Source organism: Rhinopithecus bieti, unplaced genomic scaffold (genome assembly GCF_001698545.2).
Source record: "Rhinopithecus bieti isolate Rb0 unplaced genomic scaffold, ASM169854v2 scaffold_58058, whole genome shotgun sequence".
NCBI lineage: Eukaryota > Metazoa > Chordata > Mammalia > Primates > Cercopithecidae > Rhinopithecus > Rhinopithecus bieti.
Genome location: NW_016822568.1, coordinates 298,886 through 326,025, shown reverse-complemented (window position 1 = coordinate 326,025; position 27,140 = coordinate 298,886). Strand labels below are relative to the sequence as shown.

Sequence of the window (27,140 nt, the reverse complement as noted above, 5' to 3'; positions counted from 1 at the left end):
ATAATAACTTGATTTAAAAATTCCTGTTGCGATGGGCATGGTGGCTCGCATCTGTAATCCCAGCACTTTGGGAAGCTGAGGTGGGCAGATCACTTGAGTCCGGGAATTTGAGACCAGTCTGGCCAGCATAGCGAAACCTCATCTTTACAAAAATTACGAAAATTGGCCAGACATGGTGGCACACACCTGTAGTTCCAGCTACTCAGAAGGCTGAGGTGGGAGGATTGCTTGAACTCAAGAGGCGGAGGGTACAGTGAGCCGAGACTGCACCCCCACACTCCAGCCTAGGTGACAGAGTGAGAACCCTGTTTCAAACAACAAAAAAAGGAATCCCTGTTGCCTCACCATACTTCATGCATCTTACCCCTATAGCACTCTTGATGAAATTGCATGCAGCAGATTTAGCAATTTAGAGAGTTCTAGCTTGTTTATAGGGGTTTAAAGTTTTCATGACATTTATGTTTTTATTGTTTGTCTGAAGTTAGCTGAGAGGTTAACAAGGAGCAGCAGGCTCAGAGAGTTGTCTTCCTTCTTTGCTTGGTACTGCATCTCTAGGCTCAGTAGCTCTTCAGTAAATACTTGTTGAATGAGGGCTGGCCATCTTTCATTTAGCACCTTGAATACCTGAAAAAACTTTAAAGATTCCTAGGGAGTTTCTCTTCTCAAGAAATATTTATTTTTAAGAAGACATTTACGTGATATTTATAAACAATCCTCAGTGGTTAGAATATGCGGTGAAATAACAAGCAGACAGTCCTTTTTTTCTCTTCTGAGAAAAGTGCTTCACACCACAGTTACAATTTTGTTTGCACTAATCAAAAATGTCTTGTAGACCCTAAAGTTTAGGTAATGGAACTGTACATGAAAACATTAACATTCCTCTTGCTGGTTCTGTGATTTTTGAACATTAGCTTAGAACAGTGGTCCTCAAAGAGCATTCCCACTTCCAGAAGCAGCTGCATTAACTAGGAACTTGTTAAAATGCAGAATCTCATGTTGAATCAAAACATTTGGGTGGGACCAACAATCTAGGTTTTAATAAGTTTTCCAGATGATTCTAATGGCAAGCTAAGTTTGAGAACCACTGCTTTATGTGTTCTGAGTAGTTGATTTTACATTGATACATTGATTCTCCCATACACAGAATAATTGTGGGGTTTTTTTGAGGTGCGGTGTTTGTCGGAATTTTAAAAACATTGTTGACCGGGTGCAGTGGCTCATGCCTGTAATCCCAGCACTTTGGGAGGGTGAGGCTGGCAGATCACGAGGTCAGGAGTTTGAGATCAGCCTGGCCAACATGGTGAAACTTCATCTCTACTAAAAATACAAAAATTAGCTGAGCTTGGCGGTGGGTGCCTGTAACCCCAGTTACTCAGGAGATTGAGGCAGGAGAAACATTTGAACCCAGGAGGCAGAGGTTGCAGTGAGCCGAGTTCGCGACATTGCACTCCAGCCTGGGCGACAGGGCGAGACTCCATCTTAAAAAAATAAAAAAAAGAAATTTATTGCAGTTATTAACTCTAAGTGAAGTGCTGTTTCTACTTACATATTTAACACCCATCTAAATTGGTTAGCATGGCCAACTAGTTGTTTTTATTCTAAAACAACTTCTAACAGGAATAAAAGTTACTGTTAAAATGAAGAAAAACAAGGCTTATTTCAAACTTATTATTAACATACTATTTTACCTAACAATTCATGGCCAAGTAATTCTCAAGAATAAACCATTGTGGTTAAGAAAGAAGACTGTATCCAGATTAAAGTTTTTACCACAATGCCTGGCACAGAGTAAAAGGTTTATTAAATTATAGCTATTACAGTTACCATCACCACTGTTACTTTTGGCTGAGTCATTTTATCACTGTTGATATTTTTGTTGTATTGTGATGACATAGTATTATCTTGAGATAGTAGCTGTTACACCTAGTGCATAACATTTGATTTAGAAAATTTGAAGATTTGAAAAACTTTGTGTGTTTTCCTTTTTTTTTTTTTAAACAGCCTGCTCTGTTGCCCAGGCTGGTGTGCAGTGGTGGCATCAAAGCTCACTGCAGCCTTGATGTGGGCTCAAGTGGTCCTCCCAAGTAGCTGGAACTGACTATAGTCATGCACCCCACACTTGACTAATTTTTTATTTTTCTGTAGAGACAGGTCTCATTGTTGGTGCCTAAGTTGGTCTCAAACTCCTGGGCTACAGCAGTCCTCCCACCTCAGCCTCCCAAGGTGCTGGGATTATAGGTGTAAGCCACTGTGCCCAGCCCAACTATGTTATTTGTGGAAGTTTCTCAGAGGGAGAAATTACAGGGCTAAAGTACTATATGTATGCGTATGTTAAAGTTTCTTTCAGTAACTGCTTAATAATGTGTACCTGAAAATTGCTAAATTGTTAAATGTCCTCACCATTAAAAAATAGTAAGTGCCAGGCGCATGGCTCATGCCTGTAATCCCAACACTTTGGTAGGTCAAAGTGGGCAGATCGCTTGAGAACAGCCTGGCCAACATGGCCAAACCCCATCCCTACAACAAAAACAAAAAAAGCAAAAAGTAGCTGGGCGTGGTCGTGCACGCCTGTGGCATGAGTATTGCTTGAACTTGGGAGGCAGAGGTTGCAGTGAGCTGAGATAGCGCCACTGCACTCCAGCCTAAGCAACAGAGTGAGACTCTGCCACAGAGGTTGCAGTGAGCTGAGATAGCGCCACTGCACTCCAGCCTAAGCAACAGAGTGAGACTGCCACGGAGGTTGCAGTGAGCTAAGATAGCACCACTGCACTCCAGCCTGAGCAACAGAGTGAGACTCTGCCACAGAGGTTGCAGTGAGCCGAGATAGCACCACTGCACTCCAGCCTGAGCAACAGAGTGAGACTCTTGTCTCAGAAAAAAAAAAAGGTAAGTAGGTGAGGTGATCAGTATTGAATTACCTTGATTTAGTCACCTCACAATGTGTACATATATCAAAACATATATATCATAAGTATATATTGTAAATAAATACGATTTTTATTTTTCAACAATACCTTAATAAAGCTGGGGAAAATAAAGTTACTTCCTAAACAGAAAAGCTAGCTAGAAAATTTAGATCCAAATAACTTATGTTTTTCCAGTAGCAGAAAGCTTTCTACTGTTGCCCTTCACTTGTTAGCCTTCAGAATGGCTTGTTTGTGTCATTATAATCTGTGCTTTTATCTTTTTGCATGTGCACATTGTTAAAAATACTTTTGAGAAAGAGTAGAAGACCTAGAGACCAAACCACCAGCATGTGGTTTTGATTCATGAGAAAAAAATGTGTGTTTCAAATATTCATTCTACTTTCTGATACATTGATAGTTAAAATTTGTGGAAGTTAATAATTTGGTTTCAAGTGAAATAATATTATCTTTATGCATGATATTTTCTTCTAAAAAGTACATATTCAGAATTTGAGAGGTTATTACCCAGAGAAGTTGATAGATATTTGATATTTCATATCAGTTTATATCACAACCTTAAAAAGTCTTTCAGTAGTCTTAATTATTCCCTAACTTGTTAGTTTAAAATATTATCATTATGTGGCTACTTTAACATTCCTGTGAGCTGGGAGTCAGTATGTGTGGTTCTCATCCTCACATGCGTTCATAAGCATTTATGTGAACTCTGTTAATACATTTGTAACACAAGAGTATTGAACTAGGTCAGGATTCTTGTAGGCCAGGTGTGGTGGCTCATGCCTGTAATCCCAACACTTTGGAAGGCCGAGGCAGGCATATCACCTGAGGTCAGGAGTTCGAAACCAGTCTGACCAACATGGCAAAACACTGTCTCTACTAAAAATACAAAAATTAGTAGGGCGTGGTGTCATATGCCTGTAATCCCAGCTACTGAGGCATAATTGCTTGAACCTGGGAGGCGGAGGTTGCAGTGAGCTAAGATCACACCACTGCACTTCAGCCTGGGTGACAGAGTGCTGAGGCATGGGAGGCTGAGACATGAGAATTGCTTCAACCTGGGAGGCAGAGGTTGCAGTGAGCAGAGATTGCACCACTGTACTACAACCTGGGTGACAGAGCGAGACTCCATCTCAAAAAAAAAAAAAAAAAGGATTCTTGTAGAGCAGATGTTCTTACAAACTGTATACTCTTCTCATTAAACAATACAGTCAATACAATTTAACTTTTGTTTTCTTAAAATGTATTTTAAGATTTGGAATCATTATGAGCATCAGTTTCTGCCTTGCCATGCTTAGTGTGTTGATGCTGTCTGGTGGTTTGGAAATATTCAAGCTGTTTGGTAGAATGATTTTGCCAAATAGCTCTTAGTGAACTGCTCCTACTGATTCACTAATTTGCTGCTTTTATTTGTTATATATGGGAAATACTAGGTTGTCTAAAGCAAATCAAAATGAAACTGGAAATCATCTCTGATGATTCTAAAACTAGAAATCAGGGACAACTTCTTGGTATAGTTTGGGAGACAAATTGAGTAAACATTGTAATCTGGTGCTATATATTAAAGGTTTTTGAAAGTGATATTATATGCCACTTTTTAAAAATTAAGCCTAAATCTCCAACTGATCTTTCTGTTAATGTACTGATTTATATTATATATAAATATCTCCAAAAGAAGATATACATAGAAAGTAGTCTCAGTTCCATTCTGAGGAAATCTGTAAATTTGCATAAGCTTTAGTGTATGGACTTTGTGAGATTTATTCTGGCTGCATTTAGTCTATTTTTGCTAGCTCTCTGGTTGTGTTCTGATTTTTTTTTTTTTTTTTTTTTTTGAGACAGGGTCTTGCTCTGTTGCCCAGGGTGAAGTGCAGTGACGTGATCTTGGCTCACTGCAGCCTCAGCCTCTTGGGTCAAGCAGTCTTCTCGCCTTAGCCTCTCAAGTAGCTGGGACTATAGGTGTGCACCACCGTGCCTGGCTAATGTTGAAGTTTTTGTAGAGACGAGGTCTTGCTGTGTTGCCCAAGCAGGTCTTAAAACTCCTGACCTCAAGTGATCCTCTTGCCTTGGCCTCCCAAACTGCTGGGATTATAGGCGTGAGCCACCGCGCCAGGCTGTGTTCTGAATATATAAGGTTTCTAGATAATTGATATTTTCAGAGACACACTGAGAGGCACATGAAAGACACTTGGTTTTGAATAATAATTGGTGGAGGCTGTGGGATGGAAAGTGTTTTAAAATTTTGCTTTTAGAATAGAATAGAATGATTCTTACTTGATAGAAACATGGGAAATTTTGGCAAACTGTTTCTCCCTTTTTTAGGTTATATACCATAATAACCTGACATTGCATATACATAATCTTGTTTATGAAGTATGCTGAGTAAATTTATGATAGGATAATATCATTTGGAGTTACATCAAGAGCCTTTTCAGCAAACCTCTTTGTGAAGGAGAATAAAGATGTGTAAGAGTAAGAAAAGCAACAAGAGTACTTCTAAAGGTTTTTGTTTGTTTCTTTTTGAGACAGGGTCTTGCTCTGTTACCCAGACTGGAGTGCAGTGGCATGATCATGGCTCACTGCGGCCTCAACTTCTGGGCTCCAACCATTGTCCCATCTCAGCCTCCTGAGTAGCTGAGACCACAGGCGTGTGTGCTCCTGCCCCCGGCTAATTATTTTTGTATTTTTGGTAGAGATGGCTATTCTCCGTGTTTCCCAGGCTGGTCTCGAACTCCTGAGCTCAAACAACCAACCTGCATTAGCGTCCCAAAGTGCTGGGAATACAGGCGTAAGGCACTTGTGCCAGGCCTCGTTTTTTGTTTTTTCATTCATTGGTTACCTTGATGTATATGTAAACTTTAGTTACCTAGTTACTAAATTCTTCAAGATGAAAAAGTTAAGTGTTAACTGAAGTCATATGTTGGACTTTGAAAATAAGAATGCACTACAGATCAGAATATCTGAAGTGTTACTAAACAGCATTCATCCTTCTTTCGAGGAAAGGTAGAAGCAGGATGAAGAACCAGTTAGTTATTCCTGGTTTTTTAAGCCTTAAGTGTTTACAGTAGTAGTAGTTGGATATTCTTTGGGTCCCAAAGAAGAAGTGGGTAATCTTGATACGTGACTAGTCACTGCATAATTATCAGACACCTTCAGCTTTTCTCAGTCAAAAAACTGTTCTTTATCTTTGCATTAAACTAGAGCCAGAGTGTGTTCCACTTAGTTACTATCATTTTTATTTGAGGTATAACATGAATAGAATTTTCTCCTCTGTTGCATTCATACGTAATTTGTGAATTTTAGAAATGTGTGACTTCTGGGAAATAAAGGATAATTTAAAGATAGGATACTTAAAATAATTACTTGTTATGTGATACATTCCTAGAACTTAAACAGCTTTTTCACAAGTTTCATCTGTACCTTGTCATGGCTATATGGGGAGGTACTAATTTTATAGACAAGGAAACTGAAGCAATAAAGGTTAAGTATATGCTTGAAGTTTTGCAACTAGGTGACAGCTGGGATTAAAGACATCTTTCTGAAATGCCATTCATGTTCTGGAATGTACTGTGTATGTGTGTGTTTCTCCTTGCAAGAACCTATCAGACTGTTAAATAATATGTAGTTTTTGACAGGTAGGGGCTTTCTTGCTATATATCACTTAAGGAAAATAATGTGAAAGTATTTTGAAAACAAAAGAATATAAGATGATAATTTAAATTGTCCGTATTCCTAAATTATCATCACCATTTTCATTTTTATGCCATCATCATGTATCACACGCTATATTTTCACTGACTTTAATCAGATGCATTAATTTGTTCATGTGAGTCAAAATTCAAGAGATTTATAAGGTTTACAGTAAAAAATCTCCCCCTCATCTTCTATCAAGCCCACTCAGTTCTTTTCCCCAAAGATGATGTTACTTTGTTATATATCCTTGCAAAGTTGCTGCTATACTCAAATCTATATATTCGTGTCTCCCTTTTTACAAAATTTGAAATATGTCAGACCTACTGTAATACACTTTTTATTTTTCACTTTAATGCTGTTCTAGTTATCTATTGCTGAGACACAAATGACTCCAAATGTAGAGACTTAAAATTATTTTATCATCTCCATGGTTCTGGTGAGTGGGCTTAGTAGGTGCTTCTCACTCAGATCTTTCCCCTGCTTCTGCAGTTCATTATGGGGCAACAATCATCTCAACACATCTGGCAGTTGGTGCTGGCTGTTGGTTGGGACCTCAGATGGAGCTGTTAGTTAGAACACACCTACATGTAGTAGCCTTTTATTGACATTGCTCCAGAAGTCACATAGATAGATAGCATCAGTTCTATTCTAGCCACAGGCCTGTACAGATTCAAGGGAAGAGTGTCAACATCACATTGTAAGAAGAATGTGGTGTGGAATGTCTTGTAATGTGGTGTGGAATGTCTTGTTGCAGCTACCTTAGAAAATACAATCTACTGGCCGGGCGGGGTGGCTCACACCTGTAATCCCAGCACTTTGGGAGGCTGAGGTGGGCGGATCACAAGGACAGGAGTTCGAGACCAGCATGGCTAACATAGTGAAACCCCTTCTCTACTAAAAATACAAAAGTTAGCCGGTCATAGTGATGCATGCCTGTAGTCCTAGTCCCAGCTACTCGGGAGGCTGAGGCAGGAGAATGGCTTGAACCTGGAAGGCGGAGGTTGTGGTGAGCCAAGGTTGCGCCACTGCACTCCAGCCTGGGCAACAGAGCAAGAATCCATCTCAAAAAAAAAATACTATCTACCATAAGACCTATCTGTATCAAAAGAACATCCGCATTTTTCTTGGCTGTAACGGTATTCCCTTGCATGTGTCATACTAGTAATAACAGTTCTCTAGTTTTAGATATGCACATTGTTATATCTTTGGCTGTAATAGTACTGTGCTAAATAACAGTGAGCAGTAATCTCTCACATATTCTGAGAATATCTGCAGTATGTATTTTTAGAGCCCATTGTGTTTGCTTTTTGAATCGTGGTATCACTTGCCCAGGTTGGTGTGCAGTGATGCTATCATAGCTCACTGCAGCCTTGAACTCCTGGGCTCAAATGATATTCCCACTTCAGCCTCCCAAGTAGGTGGCACTACAGGTATGCACGAACACACTTGGCTGATTTTTAAATTTTTGTAGAAAAGGGTTCTCGTTATGTTGCCCAGGGTAGTCTCAAACTCCTGGCCTCAAGCCATCCTCCTACCTTCAACTCCCGAAGTGTTGGGATTAAAGGCATGAGCCACCGTGCCCAGGCTATGTTTCATTTTTCTGTGAACTATTCATAACCTCGTGTTATTTCTGTATAGATTTCTTTGTAATAGTCACACTACTGCGTTCCATTTGATTTATTAATGGTAATATTTCTCAGTACATCTATATTGTCACATTTTAGTATCTGGCAATCTCCTCTTTTTATTTTTTAACTGTTCCGTTGGGCATTTAATGTTTGCTTTTTTGTTCGCTGTTTTAGGTAATCACCCAATGGGGATATCTTAGAATTTTACCCACCCCCCCGACTTACTTTTGTAAGATCAATTTCTAGAGGTGATTACTGAACCCAAAGGAATTTTATCCTAATAAAATTGTTTCCTAGGATCAAAAGAATTCTAGTCTTCATCACTTCTTTAACCCTTAGAGATACATCCAATTTCTTTGAGAGTTGGCCTAGATGATTATATCCTAGGATTACAGATGTCCTCTGTTAATAGGAGTTTCAAGCTTTCCCTCTCTGTTCTCTCTCCTTTAGTCTTATTTTCTATTATGTTGTAAATTCTCATATATCAGAACTTTTGTTTTTGTTTTGAGAGACAAGGTCTTCCTCTGTCACCCAGGCTGAAGTGCAGTGGCATGATTATGGCTCACTGCAGCCTCCACCCCCTGGGCTGAAATGATCCTCCCACCTCAGCCTCCCAAGTAGATGGTACTACATGTGCATGTGCCAGCATGCCTGGCGAATTTATTTTTAAGATGGAGTCTTGCTATGTTTCCCAGGCTGGTCTTGAACTCCTGGCCTCAAGGGATCTTCCTGATACAGGAATCCCAAAGTGATGGGATTATAGGTGTGAGCCACTGTGCTCAGCCAAATATTAGAACTTTTAAATTCATTTAATATATAAGCTTACTGCCAAGCATGAAAGAATCACTTTGAAAGCCAGTAATGTTTTAAAGGTCTGGAAGATTCTCTTGAGGGCTAGGAAGGATTATGTGCTAGGTTCTTGAACCAGGAGAAAAGGGAAGGAATCCTGGTATGCAAAATAGCTTGGGCACTATCCTTGCACATTTGACAAGTTTAGTGAAATACTTTTGTTGAGTAAAGTATCTATTGTCTATAGATAACATGTCTTTTGTAGATATTTATATCTCTACCTCCCTACCTATAGATATCTGCATGTCTATATCTCCCTTAAAGCTAAGCTAATTTTCTTAACCTTTTCTCTGTTGATACTTGTTTGGTAGCCTTTATCTGATTCTAGTTAATAACTCATAACAACCTGTACCCTATAATTTTTTTTAAAATACCTTTTGTCTTTGTAATGTGTTCTTTCATTCTTCTTCCCAATTCAGCAGTTTTGGTATGTTCCTGTTACGTAAATCTAATCTGGTGAGCAGAGATGTTCTTAGGATTATGCCACTTGGTGAGGTAATCACAGGGTCTTAGCCCTGAAGGCACTCACACTGACTTTATCAGTTTATTCTAGGGTGATCAGGTTTGGGGAGGGTTTTAGCCCTGAAGGCCTCACACTGACTTTATCAGTTTATTCTAGGGTGATCAGGTTTGGGGCACTAACTTAATACTAACAAACTCCTGAGATTAATTTTATTTTACTTATTTTTTTGAGACGGAGTCACCCAGGCTGTCGTGGGCTGAGTGCAGTGGCATGATCTTGGCTCACTGCAACCTCTGCCTCCCTGGTTCAAACGATTCTTGTGCCTCGGCCTCCTGAGTAGCTGTGACTACAGGCGCATGTCACCACGTCTGGCGAATTTTTCTATTTTTAGTAGAGACAAGGTTTCACCATGTTGGCCAGGCTGGTCTTGAACTACCTCAGATCCCACCTTGGCCTCCTAAAATGCTGGAATTACATAGACGGGAGCTACCATGCCTAGCCAAAACTCCTAAGATTAACTTACTTATTACTTACTTACTTACTTATTACTTACTTACTTACTTACTTACTTACTTACTTACTTACTTTATTTATTTATTTATTTATTTAAGACGGAGTCTCGCTGTGTCCCCTAGGCTGGAGTGCAGTAGTGTAATCTCTGCTCACTGCAACATCTGCCTCCTGTGTTCACCTGTCTCCGCCTCCCAGGTAGCTGGGATTACAGGTGCATGCTGCCATACCCGACTGATTTTTGTATTTTTAGTAGAGACGGATTTCACCATGTTGGCCAGGCTGGTCTCAAACTCCTGACATCAAGTGATCCACCTGCCTCGGCCTCCCAAAGTGCTGGGATTACAGGTGTGAGCCACTGTGCTTGGCCCAAAGATTAATTTTCAAACAATGTGCATCAGTATGTTAGAAATACCTAGTGTTAGCTGGGTGTGGTGGTGCATGCCTGTAGTCCCACCTACTCCAGAGGCTGACTTGGGAGAATTGCTTGAGGCCTGGAGTTCAACGACACACTGAACTGTGATAGCACCGCTGCCCCAACCTGGATGACAGTGGGAGACCCTGTCTTAAAAGAAAGAAGGAAATTCCTAGGGCAACGATGTTCAGCTGGTGACATGTGGCTGGCTGTCTTATTTACTGGTTAGTGGATTCCCTTAGAGTTGGGTGTCCCGTAAGGGTTGCTGTCAAGTTGTCATAGTAAAAAGCATTGACTTCTCAATATCCTTTACCCTAGACAGTGTTGGAGAAATACTGATTTTTATTGTTTACCTCACTCTTGACTTAATGCAGGATCTTCCCTGTGTATCATTAATATTCTTCAGGATTTTAAATCATTCCACAACTATTACCTTTAGATGTTGCTCATATTTATATTTGTTTCCTTCCTTTATTTATTTATATTTTGGGGGGGGGGCGGGGTGGGGATGGGACGACAGGGTCTCAGTGTCACCCAGGCTCAGGTGATCCTCCTGCCTGAGCCGCAGACCTCTTTCCCCCTACCCCCCGCCCAGTAACTGGGACTACAGGTGCACACCACTACACCTGTTTTTGTATTTTTGTTAGTAGAGACGATTTCTCCATGTTGTCCAGGCTGGTCTCGAATTCCCGGGCTCAAACAATGTGCCCGCCTGGTCCTCCCAAAGTGCTGGGACTACAGGTGTGAACCACTGCGCCTTACCCAGATTTCTTTTTTAAATTGTGGTAAAATATCCGTAACACAAAATTTACGATTTTAACCATTTTTTTAGTATACAGTTGAGTGGTATTAGGTACTTAGCATTGTTGTGTAACTATCTAAAACTATCTTCCCTAACTGAAACTCAGCACCCATTAAACAATAACTACCCCTTCCTCCCATGTCTGGCAATCACCATTCACCTTTTTCTTTCTAACTCTAGCTACCTCACATAAGTAGAATTGTACAGTATTTGTACTTTTGTGACTTCCTTATTTCATTTAGCATAATGTCCTCAACATTCCATCCATGTTGTAAAGCATGTGCCAGAATTTCCTTCCTAAAACTTCTTAGGCTGGATAATATTCCATTGTATGTATATACTTCATCTTGTTTGTCCATCATTGGACACTTAGGTTGCTTTCATCTTTAGCTATTATGAATAATGTTGCTGTGAACATTGGTGTACAAATACTGTTTTAAAAGTTCCTGCTTTCATACTTTTGGATATATTCCCATAAGTGGAATTGCCGGATCATATGGTGATTCTGTCTAGTATTTTTGAGAAATATCTATACAGTTTTCCACACCAGTTGCAAAGCAGTTCCAGTTTCTCCACATGATCACCCACACTTTACCTTTTTCTCTTGCTTTGATCATAGCCATTCTAATGGCAGTGAGGTGGTAATTTGTGGTTTTGACTTGCATATCTCTAATGATTGGTGATATTGAACATCTTTTTATGTGCTTATTGGAATTATTTATTTATTTATTTTGGTTTTTTGAAACAGGGTCTCACTCTGTCACCCAGGCTGGAGTGCAGTAGCATGATCACAGCACACTGCAGCACATGAGCTCAGGTGATTCTTCCACCTGTACCTCCCAAGTAGTCTGGCACATACCCCCATGCCTGGCTGATTTTTAAATGTTTTATAGAGACAGTGTCTCACCATATTGCTCAGGCAGATCTTGAACTCCTGCTTAAGCAGTTCTATTATCTTGGCCTTCCAAAGTCCTGGGGTTATAGTTGTGAGCCACTGTGCCCAGCTCTTATTGGTCATTTGTGTATATTCATTGGATAAATGTCTATTCTAGTCCTTTGTCCATTTTCTTTTTTTGAGATGGAGTTTCAGTCTGCCGCCTAGGCTGGAGTGCCATGGCACCATCTTGACTTGCTGCAACCTCCATCTCCTGGGCACAGGCAATTCTTCTGCCTCAGCCTCCCGAGTAGCTGGGATTACAGGCAACTGCCACCACGTCCGGCTGATTTTCGTATTTTTAATAGAGACAGGGTTTCATCATTTTGGCCAGACTAATCTTGAACTCGTGACCTCAGGTGATCCACCCACTTCAGTCTCCCAAAGTGCTGAGATTACAGGCATGAGCCATTGCGCTCGGCTCTTTGTCCATTTTCTAATCAGGTTTTTTGTTGTTGCTAAATTGTAGGAGTTCCTTATATTAATATATTCTGGCTTTCAATCCCTTATCAGATGCTCATTGATTTTTAAGAATGAATTCTAGATAAATTAGTATTTATAGATCACCTCTTAAGATGGATTAATTTTGGGAAGATTGCTCTCTTTCCATATGTTATCTACATAATAATTTCTTATTTTGTTGTTAGGCTTTTGGAATATTTTCTTTTTGGGTTTACTCACAGTGTGTATGCTTTACTGTGCCCTATTTATTTCCCCCCCGGGTGCTGAGTAATACTTTGCCTGATTCTACTTTTATTTCTTTCTCTTCCTCACATTAATTGAAATGTAACTCTTCCCTAACTACACTCACGACTGTGGCTTCTGCAGTGCATTCATTGGGTGCTTCCTGTATACAAACGCTTTTGTAGGAAATAAAAATGGCCTCAGTTTTTCTTTTTCCCCCGTTTTCAGCTATGTATTCTTCCCTATGTATGATTTTATCATCTGAAGTTAGTGCTTATCTGTCTGAGAAAATCTGTTATGTTGGATTACTGCTGTTAGTACTCATTTTCCCAGTGAACCAATTTCTGTCTTCACTGATAACTTTCGTACCTGATTCTAACAATCTCTAATTTGAATTTTTTTTATCACAAAGCCACATTTTATTTCTGAAATTTTGAACAAGACCCTTTTCCTCTCTAGTCACTGCATCCTTTCCTTTTAGTTTTAATTTAATTGCTACTTAATACTTACTACGTATTTAGTTACTAGTATTTTTTTTTCACTTACACATTTGGATTGTTTTTTTAAAGGTACTCAAATATGACAACCTATATTATCGTTTCTCTATACACATTTATTTACTACCAAAAATTGAAAAAAATAGCATATCAAAATTTCCTTACTGCAATTCAAATCTTTGAAAACCAGAAAATCTGATTTATTATGCTGTAGCCAAACTACCCAGTGTTTTCTTTACATTCTTTCCCCACAAGCTACTTTACTTCTGATTCTTTCTTTTGAGACAGTCTCTCTCTGTCACCCAGGCTGGAGTGCAGTGGCACAATCTCAGCTCACTGCAACCTCTGCCTCCAGGATTTGAGATATTCTCATGCCCCAGCCTCCTGAGTAGGTGGTACTACATGCCTAGCTAATTTTTGTATTTTTAATAGCCAGGGTTTCACCGTTTTGGCCAGACTGGTCTCAAACTCCTGGCCTCAAGTGATCCTCCTGCCTCAGCCTCCCACAGTGTGCTGGGATTACAGGCGCAAGCCACTGCGCCCCGCCTTACTTCCAATTCTTGATGACGGATTTCATTTCACTAACAAGGTTGTTTTTAATTATTAAATAGTTTTAAATTCTTTGAGCATAAAAGTTTGTTCTACCTACTGTCTTGAACTCGTGACCTCAAGTGATCCACCTGCCTCGGCCTCCCAAAGTGCTGGGATTACAGGTGTGTGAGCCACAGTGCCTGCCCTATTTATATTTTTTCATTATGCTAATTTAGGAGATGAAAATTGCTTTTACTATGTGGATGATTTTGTTGACTACTGGTCTCCTTTTCCATTCTTTTGTGAATTGTCTTTACACATTTATTCTTGAGGTTCTAAAATTTTTCTAAACATTTATAATAGCTTTCTACGCATTGAAAATACTAATCCCTTAGCATCCGTTGTAGAAATTTTTATCATTAGGTTTGCCCCTTTGTCATGGATGTTATGGCGCAAGTTTTGCAAACCTGAAGTCTCATATTTTTGTGTAATCAAATCTGTTGTCTTATATAGAATTTTGGTCAATTTTAATAAAGCAATTCTTGTCAGTTTTGATAAATAATAAGTTTGGGCTTGAAGTTGTATGGTTTCTCAGTTTTTGTATTTTTTCCCCTTTCTGTTTAATTCATGTAGAATCATTTTAGTTATGGGGTGGGGGTTACTTTGTTTTTTTTCTTGAGATGGAGTCTCACTCTGTCACCCAGGCTGGAGTGCAGGGGTGTGATCTTGGCTCACTGCAACCTCTGCCTCCTGGGTTCAAGCGATTCTCCTGCCTCAGCCTCCTGAGTAGCTGGGATTACAGGTGCATGCCACCATGTTGGTCAGGCTGGCCTTGAACTCCTCACCATGTGATCCACCTGCCTCAACCTCCCAAAGTGCTGGGATTACAGGCATGAGCCACCATGCCCAGCCGGCCACTTTGTTTTTTAATTATTAATCTTTGGTTTAATGCCATCAATTTGGATATCCTTTCCCTCGCCCAGTGTGTTGTAGTGTCTTGCCCTGGCTTACTGTTTGAGTCTTGCATATTATAATAGGCCTTTGGTATTTGCAGATTTGACATTTAAAGCTTCACCTATTCTCACCTGATTCCAAGGTCTGTGATAAAGTAATTTGTAGTTTTGCTGAGGCTGAAATGTTACTTGCTTGCTGCCAGGCTTGCAAATAGGAACTGATCACGTAGCTCAGAGGGAGCCTATCAGACAGGCCAGCACCCACATCTCAACGCAGCTTTGTTTTTCTCTACTTGTCATCGCGTACACAGTAACTCTCGAAGTGATAAAAGCTGTTTCTTTGTGAAATATGGGCCCGAAAAGAAAACCAACTGCTAGTGCTGGTGATGGAAGTGAAGAGAAAATGAAGCGGTCTAAGAGTGATGGTTCTTAGCCAGAAAATAGACGTTTTGGATAAATTAAAGTGGTTTTACAGATTCAGGTAAGTTTGTGGTTGGTTAATGTTGCTACCGTATTGATGTAGTAGTTTGATATTTTCAGTGGCACAATTTGTTTACATAACTTTATAAATTACTAGTAATGTATTTTTAGGAGCACTAAGGATTTGAAGATGTCACCTAAATGTCAGTTATACTTCACCGGGTTTTACAGGGGAAATTAAACACTGTAGTGGAATTTGGCCAGGTGTGGTGGCTCATGCCTGTAATCCCAGCACCTTGGGAGGCCAAGGTGGGTGCATCACCAGAGGTCAGGGGTTTGAGACCAGTCTGGCCAACATGGTGAAAACCCCATCTCTACTAAAAATACAAAAATTAGCCAGGTGTGGTGGCGGCCACCTGTCATCCCAGCTACTTGGAAGGCTGAGGCCGGAGAATCACTCCAACCCAAGAAGCAGAGGTTTCAGTGAGCCGAGATCGCGCCATTGCACTCCAGCCTGGGCGACAAGAGTGAAACTCTGTCTCAGAAAAAAACAACAACATTGTAGTAGTATTTTAAAACTTTAGGACTTTGGGAAATCATGAATGTCTTGGGGTGTATTATGTATATCAAGAGTTTGTTATACTGGGCTACACTATTACAGTAATATTTCTGTTCATGTGGTACTGCAGCACTTTTCATTTTTTTAAGTATATTATAAAACTGATTTTCCCTGGCCTCTAATGTTGGTCTTTTTCTCCCCAAAAATTATGCTTTGTCATACCACATGAACAATAGTACAGTGGTGATGGTGATGGTGGTGGTGGTGGTTTTGAGACAGAGTTACACTCTTGTTGTCCAGACTGGAGTACAATGGCACAGTCGCGGCTCACTGCAACCTCTGCCTCCTGAATTCAAGTGATTCTCCTGCCTTAGCCTTCCAAGTAGCTGGGGTTACAGGCATGTGGCACCATGCCTGGCTAATTTTTTTGTGTTTTTAGTAGAGACAAGGTTTCACCATATTGGTCAGGCTGGTCTCAAACTCCTGACCCCAGGTGGTCCACCTGCCTTGGCCTCCCAAAGTGCTGGGATTACAGGCAGAAGCCACCGCACCCGGCCCAGTACAGTGTTATCAAGTGAAAAATACCTTGATGTTGTTTTTGAGGTTGTGTTACAACTTGAGTAGAGACCTTGTGAAATGTCTGTTTTTTCACATTTGGGAGCTGCCTCTCTCTACATTCAAATGTTATCTGAAGTACCCTTTAAATGGTTCCATGTATCTTTTTGAACTTCCTTCTTTCAGTAGACATTTTTGAACATCGTATGAACAAGGATTTATATTAGATGCTGGTACAGAGAGGAACTACTACAAGTTGAGCATCCCTAATCTGAAGTCTGAAATGCTCCCCAACTCTTCGAGCATCAATATGATGTCACAAGTGAACAGTTTCACACTTAACACCTTTGCTTTCTGATGAGTCAGTGTACATAAACTTGGTTTAATGCACAAAATTATTTTAGCTTCAGGCTATGTGTAAAGCTTTATGTGAAACAAATGAATTTCATGTTTTGACTTGGATCCCTTCCCAAAAATATCTTATTATGCAAATACTACAAAATCTTTAAAAATCCAAAACACTTCTGGTTCCAAGCATTTCATATAAGGGATACTTAACCTGTGGTCATTGCCCAAGTAACTCCCAATCAAGGAGAAGAAAAGATATAAACCAATGATTTTAAAAGGTGTGAAATGTTATTACACAGAGAACTCTGGGAGCACAGATGTAGGAGATACTAACTAAGGTGGAATGAAGGAAGGTTTCTAAGCAGAGTTGAGGAATGAATTGATTATCTTTGTTAATCTGAGTGGGATCCATTCCTGTTCCAGCATGGTTTCCCCTGGTTTTGTTCCTAGATTTAGAAATAATGCCCTGGTTTGCTATAAGGAAGAATCTTACGTGTTTATTAGGAATGGATATTGACTCAAATGCCTTTTTGTAATTTGTTTAAATTGATTTTTCTTCATTAACCTGTTTTTATAATAGTTTTGTATTTCTGAAAGAATGTACTTGGTCATGGCCTTTGTCTTAATGTATTTGTTGCAATTTCTTTGTATTTGGCATTTTTGTACATGTATGGTGGCCTCTTGTGGCATCTTTAACTGGCTTGAGAATTGGATCGTATTTTCTCTAAGGCAACATCTCTAATACACTTGGCCCTCTGAATCTGTGAGTTCCACATTAATAAATGCAACCAACTGCAGGTTGAAAATATTAAGGGGGAAAAAATTCACTTAGCTCCAAAAAGCAAAAATTAAATTTGCCACACACTTAATACTGTGTTGAATCTAGTGGATGACGTGATGTGCAGGCATTGTATTACCTAATACAATGTAATCTAGAGATGCTAGACTAATCTAGAGATGCTTTAAAGTACAAAGTAAAGTAATCTAGAGATGCTTTAAAGTACACAGGAGGCTGTGCTTAGGTTATATGCACATACTTTGCAATTTTATATCGGGGACTTGAGCATCCTCAGATTTTGTTACCCGTTGGGGATTCTAGAACCAGTCCTTTATGATATATGGGAAAGTCCTGGAAACAGTCCTCCATAGATACTGAGGGACGACTATAGTTATTTCCCTGAGCCTGAAGTTTACTTATGGATGTATAAATGAATGTTTTTACTGCTAGTATACTTTGTGAATCATAGTATGTCTAAAAAATAAAACAGTCTATGCACATTTTAATTCCTTTTTTTTTTTTTTTTGCAAGTCTGCATTGAACTATACTTGGAAAAAGGCTTATGTATTGTGATTTATTTTCCTCTTTTCCTTTTGATAAGAGTACTGTCTTAGGGAGTTAATTTTAGTTTAAAACATGTTTTGATCCTACAGGAGAACCTCTCATGACCTTGAAAAAGTGACATAGTGCTCTCTGGATATCCTTTACCATAAATACAGCATTTTAGAAAATGGATAATTCTGCTAATTATTGGTTTAAAAAAAAAGTTTGAACTGGATTAGAATATATTTTACAATATGATTAGTGAGAATTCATAAAACTATCAATTAGAATCTAAGTCAAAAGGAAGATGTTTACAGTATTGTTTGCAAAATTCAGAAGATTTTAGTTGTCGATACTAAAGCCAGCAACCAGTTAACCTAAAAGAGCATAAAAAAAATGTTATGGCTAACATAAAAGAGATATATCTTGTTAGACTTGGTTTCTTTAGCACTTTTGATACTGGTTAGTACATCTCTATTGACATCACTAGATAAACTGCTGTAATTTAGAGAAATATATCATAATTCTTTTACATAATATTTAGAAAAGTGTAATTCAAGTGCATACCAATTTGGAAATAGGGTTTGAATATCACACCTTGAGCTAAATGTAGAAGGAAGGGAGGAGCATACCAATTTACAGTGAATGATAGAGCCCCAGCAGCGAGCGGTCTAATGGCTGTGTGTGGGTCTTTTAATTTTAACAATATTGTATCATTTTATAATGCTGCGTTCTTTTTTTTTGAGACGGAGTCTCTGTTGCCAGGCTGGAGTGCAGTGGCGCCATCTCAGCTCACTGCAACCTCCGCCTCGTGGGTTCAAGCGACTCTCTTGCTTCAGCCTCCCGAGTAACTGGAACCACAGGCAGGCGCCACCATGTCGAGCTAATTTTTGTATTTTTAGTAGAGAGAAGGTTTCACCATGTTGGCCAGGATAGTCTTGATCTGCTGACCTCATGATCCGCCCGCCTCAGCCTCCCAAAGTGCTGGGATTACTGGCATGAGCCACCACGCCCAGCCTGTGATGCTGCTTTCTTAGTGTTAAAATTAGAATCAGGAAAAGTACAGATCCAAAAAATTCTTACGGCAGGGAATGAAAGATAGGAGCAAATATTGAATCAACTGAACAAATTAAATCTAGGTTAAGATAATAATGACTACCACAATTAAAGTGTCACAATGTTTTAAAAAATAATAGAACAAAAGGCCGGGTACAGTGGCTCACACCTATAATCTCATCACTTTTGGGAGGCACTGCAGCCTGGGCGGTAGAGTGAGACTGTGTCTCAGGGAAAAAAATAGAAACATATATAACAAGAAATACTAACTTGGTGGTAACAGACTGGGACTAAATTGCCAGAGTGTCCCAATAAAATCTAGTAAAATGGAACAGGACATAGTGTTGGCAATGTAGATGGTACATTTAAGCACACTGGATTTCCTCTGACTTCCATTTTTTAAGACTATCATTGCATTTCTTTAATTGTAGAGCAGTTTTGAAATGTAGTCTTCGCTGGGCTTGGTGGCTCACGCCTGTCATCCCAGCACTTTGGGAGACCAAGGTGGGCGGATCACCTGAGATCAGGAGTTCAAGACCAGCCTGGCCAACATGGTGAAACCCCGTCTCTACTAAAACTACAAAAATTAGCCAGGTGTGGTGGTACGTGCCTGTAGTCCCAGCTACTCAGGAGGCTGAGGCAGGAGAATTGCTTGAACCTGGAGGCGGAGGTTGCAGTGAGTTGAGATCACGCCCCTGCACTGTAGCCTGAGTGATAGAATGAGAGTCTTGTCTCAAAAAAAAAAAGAAGGAAAAGAAATGTAGTCTTAAGCTTATTTAGTATTATAACAAGCTTTTTGAAGATGCAGAAATTTTTCAATCTGTGATTTCACTACAAAGGCCCTATATGCAAGCATATATGTAAATAGCTTAAAAGCACAGATTTGCCAGTATTTAAAAGCTATTATCAATTGTTAGTATGCAATCTGTCAAGTTTCTAGGTGTTTCCTTTTTTTTTTAAACACTCATTTATTACTTTTAACTGATGCATAATAGGTGTACATATGTATGGGGTTCGGTGTAACATTTTGATACATGTATACAAGCAGGTGTTTTCTATATTATGAAAACATTTGGAGAAAAATGATTAACTTATTGCAGTCCTTTTCTTTCAGCTGCTTTTCTAACCCAAACTGTATGTCTTGATGACACTACAGTAAAGTTTGAAATATGGGATACAGCTGGTCAAGAACGGTACCATAGCCTAGCACCAATGTACTACAGAGGAGCACAAGCAGCCATAGTTGTATATGATATCACAAATGAGGTAAGTATGGATGCATTCCACAGTGAAATTAATTTGAGTACCCACTTTTGGTATTCAGAATTTTGATTAAATATTTTGGAAAATCTTTGATAGTCTATCTTGACCTTTCTGCTGAAGCTTTTGTGAATTAGAAAATCTGGTTTAAAAAAATAAAATTAAAATGTCTCATAATGCAGTAGTCCTAAGAATTTCTTTCCCACAGTCACTTTGGACAGTCTTTTACAAAAAGCCTTGTATCACAAAGATGCTTCCTAACCATTTTTTGAGCCTATGCCCAATAGCTGTTTCTTTGTTTAACAGGAGTCCTTTGCAAGAGCAAAAAATTGGGTTAAAGAACTTCAGAGGCAAGCAAGTCCTAACATTGTAATAGCTTTATCAGGAAACAAGGCCGACCTAGCAAATAAAAGAGCAGTAGATTTCCAGGTATGTTAAATTTAACTTTCATTTGAAAGTCCCTTTTTTTCTGTAAGTTTTATTTTGTGTCAACACTTGAGTTAGTTATAATGTTAAAACCATGCAAGTAATAGAAAATACTGATTTTTAAAACAAATACAAAATACTACATATGATAAAATGTTTCTGATAAACCTAAATTTTCATATAGATTACTAGAATATATAAACTGGTCAAAAGATTTTGTAGACTTAAACAATAAAGGCCAGGTGCAGTGGCTCATGCCTGTGATCCCAGCACTTTGGGAGGCCAAGGCAGGTGGATCACCTGAGGTTCGGAGTTCAAGACCAACCTGACCAACTGGAGAAACCCTGTCTCTACTAAAAATACAAAAGTAAACAGGTGTGGTGGTGCATGCCTGTAATCCCAGCTTCTTGGGAGGCTGAGGCAGGAGAATCGCTTGAACCCGCAAGGCGGAGGTTGTGGTGAGCCGAGATCACACCATTGCACTCCAACCTGGGCAACAAGAGCAAAACTCTGTCTCAAAAAAAAAGAGAGAAACAGTAAAAGTAGTCATTGTTCATAGTGCAGAAAGTGATTGTACCCTGCCCTAATTCCTCCATCCCACACATACTTTATGTCCTAATCCTCTTCTACTCATCTGCAAGTATGTATCAGCACATGTGTGTACCCACATATGTCCATACACAAACACTCATGTGGTTGTTCTTAAAACGGCATTCAAAAATAAAGACTCTGCCAGTCGGTATCCACAGTTGGAAAATAATAAGCTAGAAACTTATAATTAAAAAAAATGTTAAGGCTGAAAAAAATCCAGTTTGTGTCTTACGGTTACTAATTCAGAATGTTTGCTGCTGCAAAATAGAGCAAGTGCAATCACTTAAAAACAAAGCAGGACCTACTTCGACCTTTTACAACTGCCTGTTCTTTTGCTCTTTGGCTTCTCTACTAGAAGGGTGGTTGAGGCTATTATGTATATATCAGTGATGGAATAGTTTTCTGTTTTGATGACAGTATATGGAATACATGTATTCTTCCACCATTAGGTATTAAGCTGGGCATGTTACACTTCTAATTTTATTTAATTCTTAGGAAAATGATGTGAGATGTAGTATCATCCATTACTGTTTCCAGAATTGTTGCCTCCCCAGCACTAGAGTGGCAGAGAAAATACTTAAGTTACAGTCAAAAGTGGCCCTGTCACATAACAGTTCAGAGGAACCTCAGTTATTACTTTGTCCAATGGGAAAGATCATTGGTTACCCCTCACAACAGCTATGAGGATCAAAAGTAATAATATATGTAAAATGTAAAAGCATGACAAAAATGTAGGGCAGTAATGTAATTTTCAAAGGAATGATTCATGATATATTCAAGACTATAATGTTACTGTAGAGGTCACTGAAAATTAAATATGAGCGTGTCATTTAGTAGTTGAAGCCAGTGTTAGATATTTGGTTTCTGTTTGTCTTCATTGTAGATAATAAGTGTAAATAAAAATTGCCATTGAGATCAAAGAGAGTTTTATTTAGAATAAGATAATTCTCCCCCATCTCTGGAACTCAGTATTTGAAAGCAGATTTAATGTAAGAACAGATTAATCAAGGTGGGATAATGCAAGAATTTCAGACAAAAAAGGAAATAGTCCTTTGTAAAATTTTCTTGCACAGTATTTTTACCTCTGTTGTAGCTTATTACATAGTTGTTGATTATAGATGATTATAGGAATCAGGTTGGAGCAGTAATAAGTCTCCTTTTCTCTAACAAGTTTAAAGCAGATACAGCATATTTCCAAGAGATATATCTCATTTTTTGTTCTATAAACAGGAAGCACAGTCCTATGCAGATGACAATAGTTTATTATTCATGGAGACATCAGCTAAAACATCAATGAATGTAAATGAAATATTCATGGCAATAGGTAAGATTAATATCTCTTTTAAAATGATCAGTATAAGCAAAAAAACATGAAGCATATTTGATTTGACTGTCTCTTTTTTAAAAAATTATTGGGGGTGGGTGTGTGTGTATGTTTCTGTGTGTGTGAGAGAGAGAGATTATACCACTTTTCTAAGTCCCTTCCACAAACAATACTTTGTTGGTAATATTGTTAAATTGAAAGGTAATTACCTATTAGGTTGTAATACTGTCAGTTTAGGCAGGCTTCTTCCAGGTGAGTTAAGCCTTAACCTTAACCTGATAGTTCAAATAGATTTTGTAAAGGTTTTGCTGGGAGATTTGGATAAATGTGTTTTTTTATTAGGTTATACATTTTAAAAATCAAATTATTGGTAAGTATAACTCAGAAGAACATGACGCATAAGTATACAGATTGACAAATTATTTTAATGTAAACATTATAAGGAAGATGATTTCAGAGCATAGAGGCATAAGGAGAAAAAAAGGAAAACAAAACAACATCCATACTTTATATTTGATCTTACACAGTGTTCTTGTTGTTGCGTTAAGGTACTTTTTTTTTTTTTTTTTGGAGATGGAGTCTCACTCTGTCACCCAGGCTAGAGTGCAGTGGCGCGATCTTTGTTTACTGAAAGCCCCACCTCCTGGATTCACGCCATTCTCCTGCCTCAGCCCCCGAGTAGCTGGGACTACAGAGGCCCGCCACCATGTCTGGCTGATTTTTTTGTATTTTTAGTAGAGATGGGGTTTCACCGTGTTAGCCAGGATAGTCTCGATCTCCTGACCTTGTGATCCACCCGCCTCGGCCTCCCAGAGTGCTGAGATTACAGGCTTGAGCCCCCGCGCCTATCCCTGAGGTACTTTTAACCGATGGTAATTGCTGTTTCAGTTTTTGATTATAGGTAACAAAGTTGGAGTAGTATTACAAGCCTCCTTTTTTCTATAACAAAAATAAAGGTTGGTTTAGTTTTTTGGTTTTAGATTTTATTTTATTTTTTTTAAGCCTTTCCTCTTTTCAGTGGTTTTAATGTATAGATTCTACCTGAACGGTATGTTTTGGTGGTTCTCAGAGTTTGCCGTCTGTGGTTTTCATGTGCCCTGCACTCTTCTCATCCCACAACACCTTTTATTTTACAGCACTGATTCTTAACTGGGGTGTTCACAGTCCTTACTTACACACTCCAAGTAAGAAATAATACTCTTAAATTGAACTCATATAAATAAACAGTTAATAGCAGAATCAGAGAATAATGAAAACCCAGTAAAAGTTGCAAGTATTTTTATTGTTTTTCACTAGGTGACAGAGTTTAATGGTACTTCATTTGAAATGGGAAAAAACTTGCCTGTTTCTCATGTAAAATGTTTTCCTGAAAAACTCAAGTCTGCAGTTTGCTAGGGAAATACTGGCACAGTTGCGCAGGGTTGTGTGATAATATACTCATTTTACAAATGTGACAGATTACACCCAGAATCACATCTGAAAAGTTAGAGGAAACAATGAGATAATAGGTCTTTCAAATCAGCCTGCACTTTTAAACCTTTCTCACAGTATTTAAACTCTACCAGATGGACTTTAGTTTGTACCTTTTATTCAAACATGCTAATAAAGTCATTTTCAAGTCAGAAAGCAGCGTACATATTTTAGTTTTTTGTTTTTTTCCTGAAATTAGAATGTTTCCCTTCTTAAAAGAAAACCTATGTGTAAATGAAATTGTGGCCTTTCCATTTCCTTCACTAGATTAGTAATTTTTTTTTATATTTTTTTTGTTATGAAGGAATACTTTGATTAGTGACTTAAATCACACAGTGCACTCATAACAACTCTAATCAATTCAGGGACTAAAAAGTTTCTCATTCTGGTTTACTTCCTTCAGCCTCTTAATCTCACTCACATCTGATTTAAACACTTAGGGAAGCATGCTAAATAGGGAGACATGATTGATTGCTCAATCCGGAACCTAAGTTGTTAATTATATACAGTATATAATGCTATTTTGTGTCCTAGGTACCAGCGTTCAGCATCTCTGGGGCTTTGCTTGTAAATACATTTTACTGGAGATATACCATTATAATACCACTTATGCTACCAGCCTAGAGCCAGTCCCAGAGAAGTAGCCCAATGGAAATCTTTCTTTCCGAACTTCAGTGCTCCTGGCTCCCAAATCCATTGTGCAACCCAGCATCTAGGATTCTAAAAATGATTGATGCTGATGTAGAATGGAATGTGTAAAACAAGTAAAGGATAAAAAGTCCACAATGCAACTAGGCAATCAGATCTCGAAGCAGAGTATATTCAATTTCTGAGCAACCTGAGTCAAAGCTATGGTAAAGTTAGAGTCTTACCATAGTAGTCTGTCCACAAGATTGATAGAGATCAGTGTGTGCAGCCACTCTTAAAATCAGTACTCTTAGACATGTTTAATATTCTGCTTCCCCTCAAAAAATGAATTTAGCACATCAAGGATCTTACAGATTAAAACAAACTACAGCAATCTCCAACTTTACAGTGGTTTGACTTACAATTTTATAACTTACTGATGGTGCGAAGTGACATGCATTTAGTATACATTCTCAGCTTACTATGGGGTTACATACAGAAACCCATCATAAATTTAAAATACCATACATGAGGCCAGGTGCGGTGGCTCATGGCTGTAGTCCCAGCACTTTGGGAGGCCAAGGCTGGCAGATCACCTGAGGTCGGGAGTTGGTTAGGAAATGAGCCTGGCCAACATGTCGAAACCCCCGTCTCTACTAAAAATAGAAAAATTACCAGGGCGTGGTGGTATGTGCCTGTAGTCCCAGCTACTTGGGAAGCTGAGGCAGGAGAATTGCTTGAACCCAGGAGGCAGAGGTTGTAGTGAGCTGAGATCATGCCACTGTACTCCAGCCTGGGTGACAGAGTGAGACTCTGCCTCAAAAAAAAAAAAAATCATAAATCAAAAACATACAAATTAGGATGGCTATATCAGGATGTAGCCCCATCGAAGTCAAGGAGCATCTGTATATCCAGCAGGTAAGTTTTTTTAATCAGTGGGAACACTCCAGAGAACAACCACTAGCTGTATAGAGCTTGGCAGAGGTAAAGCCGTAACTGCTGGTTGAGTGTGTTGTCTGAATCTGACAAGCCAGACTCCTCTGACTCAAAGTTAGGAAATAGTTTTTGGAGATGAGGTCTTCAGGATAATTCTATTTGGATTAGGTACAGCTACTGGTCAGTCAGATTAGGATTCATCAGCCCATAAAAGGAGAAAATGAGGTTGGTTGCAGTGGCTCACTCCTGTAATCCCAGTACTTTGAGAGGCCACAGTGGGATGATCTTCAAGGCCAGGAGTTCTAGACCAGCCTGGGCAACAAAGCAAGACCCAGTCTCTACAAAAAAAAAAAAGCCAGGCATGGTGGTGCATACCCTGTAGTCTCAGCTACTTGGGAGGCTGAGGTGGGAGGATCTTTTGAGCCCAGGAGTTCAAGGCTTCAGTGAGCTATGATTGTTGCACCACACTCCAGCCTGGGCTACAGAGGGAGACCTTGTCTCCAAAATGAAAAGAAGTATGGCTACAGGCTACATTCAAACTAAGATCACAACAAAGTGTTGAGTATGTCTGAATGTATGTGGATATGTTTGTGTCTGAGTGTATTTCCACTAGCATGCTAAGGTATGTTTGTGTATTCGTATATTTCCTCCAGTATGCTAAGTTTTGACACATGCAGGCATCTAACTTGGGTCTTATCTGTCCCTTGCCCAGAGCATAGATTATAATTGTTCATTCTCAGAAATTCAACTCTTACCTATTTCCCCTTTATTTCAAGGTAGCTGATGGTTACTCTGAAAGGTGTAAGTTTCTCTTTTAAAAACTAAGAGGTCGAGCATGGTGGCTCATACTTGCAGTCCCAGCACGTGGAAGTCTGAGGCGGAACGATTCCTTGAGCCCAAGAGTTCAAGACCAGCCTAGGCAACAAAGTGAGACCCCATCTCACTTTGGAACTCAGGGCTGCAGTGAGCCATGATCACACCACTGCGCTTCATCCTGGGTGACAGAGTGAGACCCTGTCTCTTAAAAAAAAAGAGTGAGAGAAAACGTATATAGATGTTTTAAGGCCAAAGGCTGTGGAAGCCAGGAAGGAAATAGTAGATATGATCTATCGTAATTCGGGGTGATAATTAGTTGCACAATAGAGGACAAGTTTTGTTGGGGTGATGATTACAGTGGTATTTGTTTCTATCCTGACTTGTTCTAAAAAGCGTTTGTGGCAGCCTGGAGAATGCTGATATGAGCTGAGCTTCTTTATAAACTTACTGATAAGCTTATTGGCTGGCCATCATCTTTATTGACTTAGATTTTTTTTTTAAATAGAAGTAATAATGAGGCCAGGCACCATGGCTTATGCCTATAATCCCAG

General features: G+C 39.1%; 1 protein-coding gene across 1 annotated transcript in view; it reads left to right on the top strand.

The window, feature by feature from the left end:
- The window catches only part of RAB5A (RAB5A, member RAS oncogene family), a 37,090-nt gene that overhangs the window by 7,834 nt on the left and 2,116 nt on the right, over nucleotides 1-27,140 (top strand). The window contains exons 3-5 of the mRNA XM_017860979.1: nucleotides 20,254-20,405; nucleotides 20,706-20,828; nucleotides 22,647-22,740. Coding sequence (XP_017716468.1) covers nucleotides 20,254-20,405; nucleotides 20,706-20,828; nucleotides 22,647-22,740 — 369 coding nt within the window. The remainder of the gene's footprint in view (nucleotides 1-20,253; nucleotides 20,406-20,705; nucleotides 20,829-22,646; nucleotides 22,741-27,140) is intronic.